General features: G+C 34.5%; 4 protein-coding genes across 4 annotated transcripts; 3 read left to right on the plus strand and 1 right to left on the minus strand.

Annotated features, from left to right (window-relative positions):
• Positions 1-6: 6 nt before the first annotated feature.
• On the minus strand, positions 7-3,111 carry LOC102670737 (protein AF-9). Its single transcript, XM_006609366.2, has 4 exons — positions 2,772-3,111; positions 2,306-2,691; positions 1,953-2,221; positions 7-1,879 (listed from the first exon to the last, which is right to left on the minus strand). Exons 2-4 carry the CDS (start codon positions 2,442-2,444, stop codon positions 65-67), a joined length of 2,223 nt encoding a protein of 740 aa, XP_006609429.1. The 5' UTR covers positions 2,445-2,691; positions 2,772-3,111; the 3' UTR covers positions 7-64.
• Positions 3,112-3,293: 182 nt separating this feature from the next.
• Positions 3,294-4,121, plus strand: LOC102671103 (biogenesis of lysosome-related organelles complex 1 subunit 1). Its single transcript, XM_006609368.2, has 4 exons — positions 3,294-3,437; positions 3,527-3,599; positions 3,666-3,883; positions 3,949-4,121. The coding sequence occupies exons 1-4, from the start codon at positions 3,377-3,379 to the stop codon at positions 3,981-3,983; spliced, it is 387 nt and encodes a 128-aa protein (XP_006609431.1). The 5' UTR covers positions 3,294-3,376; the 3' UTR covers positions 3,984-4,121.
• A 113-nt stretch (positions 4,122-4,234) lies between these two features.
• Positions 4,235-6,088, plus strand: LOC102671250 (splicing factor 3B subunit 4). Its single transcript, XM_006609369.2, has 4 exons — positions 4,235-4,315; positions 4,571-4,654; positions 4,735-5,009; positions 5,096-6,088. Exons 1-4 carry the CDS (start codon positions 4,282-4,284, stop codon positions 5,942-5,944), a joined length of 1,242 nt encoding a protein of 413 aa, XP_006609432.1. The 5' UTR covers positions 4,235-4,281; the 3' UTR covers positions 5,945-6,088.
• An 89-nt stretch (positions 6,089-6,177) lies between these two features.
• Positions 6,178-9,507, plus strand: LOC102671397. The gene is made up of 4 exons (XM_006609370.2): positions 6,178-6,453; positions 6,535-6,929; positions 7,107-7,317; positions 7,690-9,507. The coding sequence occupies exons 2-4, from the start codon at positions 6,708-6,710 to the stop codon at positions 7,704-7,706; spliced, it is 450 nt and encodes a 149-aa protein (XP_006609433.1). The 5' UTR covers positions 6,178-6,453; positions 6,535-6,707; the 3' UTR covers positions 7,707-9,507.
• The last annotated feature ends 2,317 nt before the right edge of the window (positions 9,508-11,824 follow it).

The raw sequence follows: 11,824 nt of genomic DNA on the forward strand, positions 1-11,824 counted from the left end.
AACGACTTAATATACATAGAATAACAATGTATATAATAAACGATGTCATGATTTAAGCAGATGGTCACGATGCGAAGAATTGTTGGAGACGCTGTACCGTTCTACGGTCCAGAGCACACAAATCAAAGTCAAATGTTTTCTTCGTAATCTCGTATTGACCAGTTTCTGCAATTACTTGAACAACTCTTTGTAATTCTTGATTATCTTGTAAAGTCATTATTTTTTGTTGCAAGTCTTTTAATTGAGACACATAATCTTCCGAAAACACTGGTGGTTCCCCCATATCTGAATCAACCAAAGTACTATTCGTGGAATCAGGTGCCACTTGTTCCACTTCTGCTTCGATATTTTTTTCAACAATTTGTTCTATGACACCACGATCCTCTTTATCTTTCATATGAACAGTTTCCTGATCTACCACAACGGGTGATTGACTCGAAGAAACAGGTTCTAAAGGGGGTGACGATGATTGACCTCTATCCTTTTCTCTTTTAACTACATGTTCGTCATCGCCTTTACTATCACTCCTTCGTTTTCTCTTTCGGGTATCCTTCTCCTCCCCTTTGCTTCCTTTAGGTCTCTCCCTTTTACTTCGATCTATTTTTTCTTTTTTAATATCTGGCGGGATTGTGGGTGAAAGAGCTTTCGCCATATCGGTTGGCGGTGTAGACACTGTTATATTTTCTACTTCTTTCTTAATGACAGGCACTGACAATTTTGATTCGGTAAAAGAATCATCATCTACGGATGGCGCTGAATCGCTACTATCCCTTTCCGGCATTTCTGCCAATAGAGTTGAAAGAGGATTAGCTACTGAAACATTAGGCACATTATTTTGCTTCTCTGTTGAAGATTTTATCCTATCACGTTTTTCTTTTTTATCCCTATCTTTACTACTATCTCGTTTATCTTTTTTATCCCTTTTCTTATGCTTATGTTTCTGCCTATCCTTGTCACTTTTACTGTCCTTCGTTTTATCGGATCTTTCCATTTTCTCTGATTTTTCTATCTTTGGCAGCTTATCATCCTTTGGTTTGTCACTCTCCTTCGGAGGTCTCGGCGATTTTCTTCCATCTTTTGTAGATTTATATTCTTGATTTTTTTCTTTCTCGGATTTTTCCGATTTGTCTGACTTATCATTTTTCTTTTCTATTATTTTCATAGTTTCTTTCGAAGAAGATCGTTCTCCTTCTTTATATTTATCTTTTCGTTCTCTATCCCGATCTTCTTTATGTTTTTTCTTGTCCTTTTTTTTTTCACTTTTAGAAGAATCGGTAACACTCTTACCATTATCTTTTATTTTATCTTTTTCTTTATATTTATCTTTATCTTTGTCAACTGTTTTTTTTAGTTCTTTTTCTTTTAATTTTGGAGAAGACGGTCTCTTTGCTGGAGGGAGAGAAGGACTAGAAGGTCTTTTTAATGAGATTGATGTAGGTGAAAGAGGTCTTTTATTAGAAGGGCTAGAATGACTTTTATTTCCAGGACTTGGAGGTCTTTTTGATTTTTCTTTATTACGAATTTTATCTTTAGATTGATCTCTAATTCTTTTATCTTTTTTGTCGTCTACTTTCTCTTTTTTATTATCTTTGTGAGGGCTCTCTTTGAGTTTTGTTTTATCCACTTTATCAGACTTTTCAGTGGTAATTAATGATTTAGAACTTGAGGATTTTTCTGATTGTATAGGTTTTTTAGTATCTTGAATAACTTTTGTAGGTTTTAAAGGAGTTCCAAATAGCTCAGCAAAAGAATTAGAAGTTTTTGATTCTATATTTTTGTGCTTTTTTGTATCATTTCCATTGATTTTTGGTTTGTTAACCATAGTTAATGCTTTACTTTCACTTTTCTCAACTGAATTCTCAGAATTAGATATGAGAACCTAATCATATAATGTTTATTACGATTTATATAGTGATTTAAGAACCTGTAAATATAAGATTAAATATACTTACACCACCACCTTTTAATAATTTCCTTTTGAAATCATCTGAAGGATTATTAATTATTTCAGTATGCTTTATAACACTAGTAATTGCAGGACCACTTTTTTGTAAATTAAGGTCATATAAAATTTCTATTTTTTTGCTACCTTCATCCTTGTTTTTTAAATAAATATGAATTGGAATCTCAAAACCAGCATAACCAGATTCTTTTATCACAAATGGTGGTTCTTTTATGATTCTCTTTGGTTTTGTAAATGTTTCATGTAATTGAAAAACCACTGAAATACAAAATAAAATATATCAGAAGATGATCCATTCTGTATATTTAAATATATATAATATACATTAAAAAATATATTTACCTTTTTCAACATAGTGGTGAATATCAGCATTATCTATACCCCGCACAAATACTTCCCAATCATGAGTGTATCCTTGTGGAGTGGTCCGCATACGTAACATTGATGCGTGTCCACATTCTAATGTGATACGAATTGCCATTCTCTCATATGAAATTTTTGATACACACTTTTTTAAAGAAAAAATAGTGGAAGCTAATTATGCGGGTAAACACAAGAATTATATTACATTTTTATTGTGAATGAAAATCTTCACTATCAGGTCCTTCACAGAGTATTTGTAATGTTGTAAACCATTGTTCAGCAACTTATGCTAGATGTATAAGTTATGACAGTAATTCTTTCCTAATTTTCGTACTTTTAAGATTCTGGTACATCGTTTGGTTACACTTGTTTTACATAAAAAAATGAAACACCACATTAGTGTGGAATATTATGTTAAATGAGATATTTATTAGAGGCAATTTACCTCGTAAGAACTATGGTAATTCGATAATTTTTCTTAAGCCAAATTCGATTCGATTATCAACAGGTAAACTTTACATCAACTAGAACTAGTCGCCATACTCGTCATTCCATATATACTATACTAGAACAAAAAGCTCAATGTGTCGCCATCTAGGAAAATCTCTGTCCTCCATTAAACAATACCAATATCAATTCTTGATTTTATACAATTTTGTCCAATCCTTGATTGAGCACACACAAATGACACATTGTTTATTAATAGAACGTACTATTCTCACATATTTAAATATTGTTTGTTGCTGAATTTTAATGTATGTAAATTATTGAGATATTATTTATATATTATTTAATAGTATAATATTTTAATTTTTATATTTATATTTAAATTAAAATATAATTTCTTTTGTTTTTTGATAAAATTAGTAAATATATTAATATAACATATTAATCGTAAGTAAATTTATTACGAACAATATATAATATTTAAAAGAAATACTTAAAGAAATCAATAATATTATTTATAATTTAATGAAGAAAAAGAATTCTAATCTTCACTATAAATGTAATCTATTGATATCTTATTAATATAAATTTCTTTTATAAAAAATGTTATCTACTATTGTAAAAGAGCATCAAAGCAAACAAGCAGCGAGAAAAGAAAGACAAGGTAAAAAAAATAAATTTTTGATTTTATAGAAATTGAATAAAATTATGATTATATAATAAATATTTATATATAATAATATTTTTTAACAGAACAAAAAAGAAAAGAAGCTGTACAAGCTGCAAGTAACTTGACACAAGCTTTGGTTGATCATCTAAATGTAGGGTGAGTTCAAGATGTCCTTTAACAACAAATATAATTATTTATTGAATATATATTTTTATCATATAGTGTAGCACAAGCATATCTCAATCAAAAGAAATTAGATGCAGAAGCAAAACAATTGCAACATAGTGCAACAAATTTTGCGAAACAAACACAATCATGGTTGAACCTAGTAGAAGCATTTTCTAGTGCATTAAAAGAAATTGGTGATGCTGAAAATTGGGCACGTAGCATTGAAGGAGATATGAGAACTATAGCAACTGCTTTGGAATATTCTTATAAAGGTAAATACAATCATTTTTGTTATTAATTTTTTATATATATATAAAATTAATTAATATACTTGTAGCTACTCAAGAAGCTCAAGGGACCAGTACTTCTTGAAAGCACTTCAAAAATATACATTATGTTACAATAATATTTAAAAAGAAACTTAACAATAAGTGTTATAAAATTTAATATTGTTTTATGTTTGTATTATTATGTGTTATATAAAATAAATGGATTTATCATGTTTTTTTATTGTTAAGAATTTATTTATTTAGTATTTAAAGTTTATAATAGAATTGAAATAATTAATTGATCATTGTCTAGGGATTTAGTTTGATAATATTTTTAAAAACCAGGGTTACCAAATAAATTTAAGTAAATTTAAATCACTAGAAATATATAGATACTAATCATGGCAGCAGGTCCTATTGCTGAACGTAATCAAGGTAAATTAAAATGTTTAAAATATATGTAACAATATTTTTCTTTTTTTTCTTTGTAATTAAAATATTTATTGTAATTTAAATAATCTTACATTAAAAATTTTACTAATAATATATTAAAATTAAAAATGTATCATATTAGGTTATGTGTTCGTAAACACTTGTAGATTAACAATTCTAGAAATTTCATTTATAAAATTGAATGTAAATAAAATCAGTTTTTTATATCTCGAATGAAATGTTTTTCGATGGTTTTAGATGCCACAATATATGTGGGTGGATTGGATGATAAAGTTACAGAGTCCCTTATGTGGGAATTATTTGTTCAATCAGGACCAGTAGGTACGTGTTATATATATCCATTGTTATATTTTCTAATTTTTAATATTCGAATAATTAAATTTTCTTTATAATTTTTTCAGTAAATGTCCATATGCCAAAAGATAGAGTGACACAAATGCATCAAGGCTATGGATTTGTAGAATTTATGGGAGAAGAAGATGCAGATTATGCTATTAAAATAATGAATATGATAAAATTGTATGGGAAACCAATAAGAGTAAACAAAGCAAGTGCTCATCAAAAAAATCTAGATGTTGGAGCTAATATCTTTATTGGAAATCTTGATCCAGAAGTAGACGAAAAACTTTTATACGACACTTTCAGTGCATTTGGAGTAATTCTTCAAACACCAAAGGTAATATATATTAATAATAATAAAAATTAATCAATATCTTGAAAATAAATAATAATTAATATTATTATATAAAATATATTTTTCAGATAATGAGAGATCCTGAAACAGGAAATTCAAAAGGTTTCGCATTTATAAATTTTGCTTCGTTTGACGCATCTGATGCGAGTATAGAAGCAATGAACGGTCAATATCTATGCAACAGACCAATTTCTGTTTCGTATGCTTTCAAACGCGATGCGAAAGGTGAAAGGCATGGTAGCGCGGCTGAAAGATTGTTAGCTGCTCAAAATCCACTAAGTCAAGCAGATAGGCCACATCAATTGTTTGCCGATGCTCCTCCTTTAGCACCACCTCCAATTCCAAATTCAAATACAGCAACTCATCAAGCTACTCATCATCCTCAACATCATGTAATGCACGGTATGGTTGTACCGCCTCCTCCTCCACCATCAACACCAGGACCTCCAATGGGTCATCCACCGCCACCACCTGTTCCACCTCCACCTTCGAGTGGTTTTCCTCCAGCGAGTATTCCTCCGCCACCTTTACCCCCAATGTCAATGGCAACTCATCCTCCTCTACCACCTGGAATGCCACCTCCACTGCCACCTATGCCCGTTCCAACGTCTCAAGCACAACAAACAACTCCCAGAATGATAGCGCCTCCACCTACTGCTCATTGGGGTGTAAGCGGACCACCTCAAGGTCAATTTCCACCACCACCACCGCCTTCATCCACTGGTGCACCTCCACCTCCGCAATTTGGACAATTTCAACCACCACCTCCCCGACCACCTCCAACCTGGAGGCATCCACCACCCCCTCCAGTGTCTCAAGGTGGACCACCGCCACCTCCACCTCCACAGTTTCGACCTCCCTTCCCACCGAGAGGTCCTCCTCCTCCACCGCCACCTCACGATTCCAGTCAATACTAAATTTATCATTTTTTTCCTCTTCGATATGTTTAATTTAAAAATGTAATTTTGACTGTGTTCTTATTGATTAACATAATTAAACTAACTGATTGTACAAATATTCTGTAAGACAAATTCACAATAAATTTTTTTAATTTTATCTTATTTTTTTTTTTTAAATTCCAAATTCCTTTCCTCCTTTCCTTTCTTACAATAATAGATCATAAGTTATCAATTTATCTTAATTTCTTAATCTAATTAGTTAATCTAACGTATAAAAACGCGGTCATTTAATATATCGATTAGGGAAGTCGCGTGTGAATAAGGACATGCCAAGTTTGTTCTATTGATTATTGCAAGCTTGACCAGTCCAGTCAGTGATAACAACGAACAGACAAATGAATAGCAAAACAGTTGAATACGAGCTTGTCATCGCGTTGAAAGGATTCAACGTTGTTTCGTTTATACGGAACGGAACGAAAAGTAACAAGTGAACGTAAGGAAATCGTACGTCGCGTATCAAAAACCGGGTAAGTAAGGGGAACAGGTGTCTGGAGTGATAAATTAAGAGCATTGGCGTGCATTCTGAAAATAACGCGACTTTTTTTTAGATCGTTCGTGACTCGATGTAGTTTCATCGATCCATGGAACGCATCCTTGCTTGTCTCGTTACCTCTTAATGAAATCGAACCATTTTCAATCAATCCGAGATTTGACGATTTAAAATGGTTACTCATCTATCCAATATTCTATCGAAAGGAGAGAATCATGTTTAACTTGTGACATGGCTCGCTTCTACTACGAATGTAACACAGATTTAAAAAATTATACCGAAGACAGTGAAACTATCAAGCCTTACGCTTGTACATCCGACAAATATTGTTTGTATTGTTGTTGTAACTCGCAGTGTTGCTTATTGGTACAAAGACGGCCTCCACGACATTTTTGGGAAGCCTGGTACTTTTGGCTAGGCATTGCTTTACTCGCTGTTTTTATCGTATCTTCGGTAAGTGTGTCAATCATCCAATCATCGAAATTTGCATATAATATATTGGAAAATTGTGTTTGACAATTGTCATCTCCCTTAGAACTAACTCCTTTAATTTGAGAGAATACTCGTTTAATTTCATGACCGTCAATTTTCTAAGGGATTCTTCGATTCCTTTCTTCTTTTTAAAATTAGGTGAGCAGTTACATAGTGAGTAATTGCAGACATAATATTCAAGGTGTACCACTAAGACATAGCGCACATGGGAATCGACGAAACGATCGTGGCGGTCATTCGACAAACAACCAAAATGAAATATCGATAAGCATAATCCCAACCTCGGAATTTTTCCCATCGCACAGAAAAATGTTCGTGATCACCTCTCAACCAGCCGTGAATCATCTGAGTAAGTAGAAATCGAATGTCTGTAGAATTTTCTTGTAAAACGTTCGTGTGAATGTTTAAAACTTTCGAAAGTCTGACCGAAACGCAACGATACTGCGTTCCATAAACTGCATAATTACAATAAGGTATATATAATGATGTTAATATAAATACATTTCGTATCGAGCAATTAAGCTACAGAAGGGCGGGGAGAAGTAACTGCGAGCGGTTGAGAAGAAAGAGCTCGAACGTAAAAGAAATCTCACAATAAAAGGGGGAGGGAGGAACAATCATTTTAATCTGCCCGAGATTCGATTAAAGTTGAGGACTGATGGAATAATTCGTGCAATTTCGTGTAATAACAATTTTGTGCATGCATTGATTTATATTGCAGCCCCTGTCGTTGCGTGAAGTCGTTTCATTTTAACGGAGCGATTATGTCGGCGAGAAGGATCCAGCGCAAAGAGCTGGAATCACATCATCCTATGGCGGTTTACGCGGTAATGCTTCTTGAAAGACACCGCGTGTTTCATCGGCCGGTGGTTTGATCGGCTAGAACGTCATCATGGCCTCGTCGTTACATCGCGGGAAATATTTACGATAAATGCATCTTTTTTACTTAGCCCCAGGATATAATAACTATAAGCGGTTTAAACAGCTACCAGATCACGACACCAACATTCTGGCCAAATGAGAAACGATTTTACCTAAGAGCATACGCCTCGTAATGATCAATTTGACAGCGAAGCTAGTTAGATCGCGATCCAATCCCTACTTTCGTTCTTAACTCGCCACACGCGATGCGATCTTATATTATATATCATGAAAACTTCCGGTCGGCCTGTTACGATTAAGCGATTTACCGTTTCAATGGGGGTGAAAAAAGAGAAAGAGTTTGAAAATATCGAATAATATAGGATCGGAAACCGATACCGTGAATATAACTTCTATCGATCGATTTAATCGTTTCCAGAATTACAAATCATCGGACCTGTATTCGATTAGATCAATCGCTTCTATATTTTATATCGGAGTAATTTAGATTTTTTTTTTTTTTAAATCCTGATTCCATTTGACTGAGCGGAGCGCAACCCGATCGAAACTCGTTCTCGAGATCTCGAGAATGGAAGTAACTACCATTAACAATTAAGAAGACACACTCGAACCCGGTCGACGTATCTGACTGGGTACCAAGAAATCGGGGGCTAATTAAAAAGGACAATCGAGCGAATACAACTCAAGGCGACGTGTACTCTTTATCTTCTCGCGCATCTCTCTTGCCCTCTCTTGCTTCCTCTTTCCGTACCTTTACATCTTTCTCTTTATCCGCTCAATTCCTCGTCTTCCTTTTCCCCGCGACTCGTTCCTACCGCTCTCTGTTTTCAGATCGATCCAGCGATAGCGGTTAATCGCGGTAATCTTCACAGAGGAGAGGAATCACGAAAAACTTTGCCGCTCGTCCAATCGTATCGCGGTGAACGCGGAAACATGCACGCATTTCAAAATGATAAAAAATGAAAATGATCACTGTTGATCATCCGAATCTGAAAGTTATTCGAGCGACGTGCTCATAGAGATTTCTTAGAATCGAGAGATTAGAGTTTAGATCTCGTGCCACGTGCCTCGAATCGCCTTCGGAAAATGAAAGGATTTGATGTAAATTTTCATTGTCTCGTTCCATTTGCGTAATGATTGGCTGTGACAGTGTCAATTTGAAACAGCGATTTTTTCGCGAAGCAAAAACGTCTCCGTCTTTTTTTTCTTCTTTTTCTCGAAATGTTAGTTACAAAAAATAATACGTTTATTTTAATACGAAATAACGTAGGTTACAATGTATAATATAGATATATATATATATATAGATCACGATATCTTTCTCACGCGAGAAAATGTATTAATTAATATGCATCGAAAGATACAGATACACGTTTGACATTTTGCACAAGTGTGATTGTAATTAGCTGCGTAGGATGGGAGTGGAAACTACTGTGCATGATTACCATAAAATTCTATAAATACACACGATTAATAATATATTTCTAACCTTCTTTTTAATTTTTCGCCAATCCCACGCTACAATACGGTTGCCCAATGTTGCAACATGCAACGCCAGAGCTGAAAGATTTACACTTGTTGAGAAAATCCAGTTCTCACGATTGATTTAATTGGGGTTAATTAGACTACTTTCGTCGTGGGTGAAATTTTGAAACGATTCTATCCCTGGAAGAAAAGACTCGGAATTAGAGAAATTATAATCGAGAATCGGTTTTCAACTATATATATATATAGTAGGCATGCACATACGTATACGAGAGGAATTTAAATTGCCTACTCTTCACCTCGTTGAAATCGGTCTATTCGAGCAACGATCCTCGATGAACGGTTCGCGATACATCTCAATAAATTATCCGCGTGAAAGAAATCCTTGTGCTCCCTGTAAATCTTTTTACTGCGAACACTTGATCGTTCGCGCAATAAGAAGTAGCCGCGGAGCCGACTGCCGGCGACCTCGTTCAACTGTAACGAAGTGTCATTCCGATAACCCAAGCCAGCTTTTACTGTCATTCGACGGATGACGATAAAGAAATGTGCAACCAGCGGGGGCTCTGCTTAACGTTGCATGGACGGGAAACCAAGCGGGGAATTAAAGTCTCTCGTCTGCTTTACCGTTCCGATAACTACGATTAAGATGTTCGACCCTAAATTGTGAATCGTTCGCGGACACAATTTTTATCCTATTCATCTCCTCGATCACCTAGCCCTAGATTATTTCGATCATTGTATTTGGAAGGAAATAAAGATGAACAAGTTGGATTAATGGGGCATTTCTTATTTCCATAGATTCCTCCCTTTTTTTCGATGCATGCATTTTGCGGGTAATAAAAGAGTCGATTTTTACAATAATATGATTTTTACAATAATAAGTAAATGATGCGAGAAATAAAATTAGAATTTAAATAAATAAAGCTAAATATATATATATAAAGAAATAAATGTAAATTTATGTAATGAAACAAATATTGTAATATTTAAATATACGTTTTCAACACACGTGTAATAAACTTAACACAGCCTTAACACAGAATTATAGGTGGTGTTATTCTATCGAATAAAATCGGTTGCATCTGGTTGGAAATAGTATATCAAAGAAAGATACGAACGTGCATCCAATTCAGATATTATTGTTCCAATAAATCGGACGAATTTAGGAGACTTTTCGAGGCAACGAGTTCTTCTGAAAAAAAAAAAAAATGGAATTCGTCGCTGGAATTCTTTGAAAGCGAGACATCCTAAGTTTCGAAATGTATAAACAAGATGTAAGAAAAAATTAACCAGCGATGCTTGGATCGAATAAAAGATGGCGATTAATAATTATAAGCTATGAATAATTTTTGATATTAATTAACGTAATCGAAATCGAAGGGGTTGAATGAAAATCACCGTTCAACAAAAATTCCAACTCCTTATCGTGATATCGAAAACAGTTGTATACAAAGAGGAGACACATTCCTTCATCTGGAAGTCGTTTGTGAAATCGCATCTGCGTAGTACACGAATCTGTGATGTTGATCTAATAAATCGGGTTTAAAAAGAGAATCAACGGAGTCAACGAGAAAAGCAAGAAAAAGACGAGCAAAATCCAGCGCAAGCGTGAGTATAAATTGCGAACACGAAAGAGGGTTAGCCGAAAATGATAACGTCTCTTAGAGCGACAAAAGACAAAAAGAAAGAAAAAAGCATCGAAAAAATCCTACAATGGATGCAAAGGATAAAAGTTAAATAATTATCTCAACAAATACATCAAATCCTTACGATTATTCTTCGACTTGATAATGGTCTCCCATTTCTTAGGTGAACTTAGTCCCCGTGAGTTAATTTTATCACCATGATTATCACCGTGATACGCTATTCAAAACAAGTTTTATTAACAGAAAGAAAGAATCGCGAAAGAAATGAGATTGGATCGGAAGAAGAAATATTCTGGAAGGGATTGGTATGTCGCCTTGATGACGAAAGCTACACTAGCGGTGTATGTTTAATATCTTCGATGACGGAATTAAAATAGATATATAGAAATAAATGTTTAAGGTGTGAAAGAGGAGAGAGGAAGGAAGGAGGGGAAAAAAGGAGGACGAAAAGAGAAGAAGAGAGAGAGAGATGGGACCGTTCTGTGCGGTTGAGTGGTCAACGTGTAAAGCAAAAGAAAGAGGAGGATACGTATTTTCTGTGTTCCAGTGGGAGGAGGTACTAAAATTAGAGGAGCCCACGCGGGTAACAGTTTCTTCTTCGAGCTTCCTTCAGACATTTTCAAATAGTCCTTTACGCCGATAACACAACGTGTTTTCGCGACGTCTCGCTGTCAGTCGCGACTCGGCGCCGTGATTCTGCGTTCGATTCGATTGGCTTACAAGTGACTTCCTCGGGAGACACGGTTCCCTCCTTGGAACCCATTCAACGTCCAAGTGACTCGAGATATTCCAACTGGCAAACGAAAACTTTGAATAATCGTCCTTTCATTTTTTTTTTTT

Source organism: Apis dorsata, unplaced genomic scaffold, assembly GCF_000469605.1.
Source record: "Apis dorsata unplaced genomic scaffold, Apis dorsata 1.3 scaffold_53, whole genome shotgun sequence".
Classification (NCBI taxonomy): domain Eukaryota; kingdom Metazoa; phylum Arthropoda; class Insecta; order Hymenoptera; family Apidae; genus Apis; species Apis dorsata.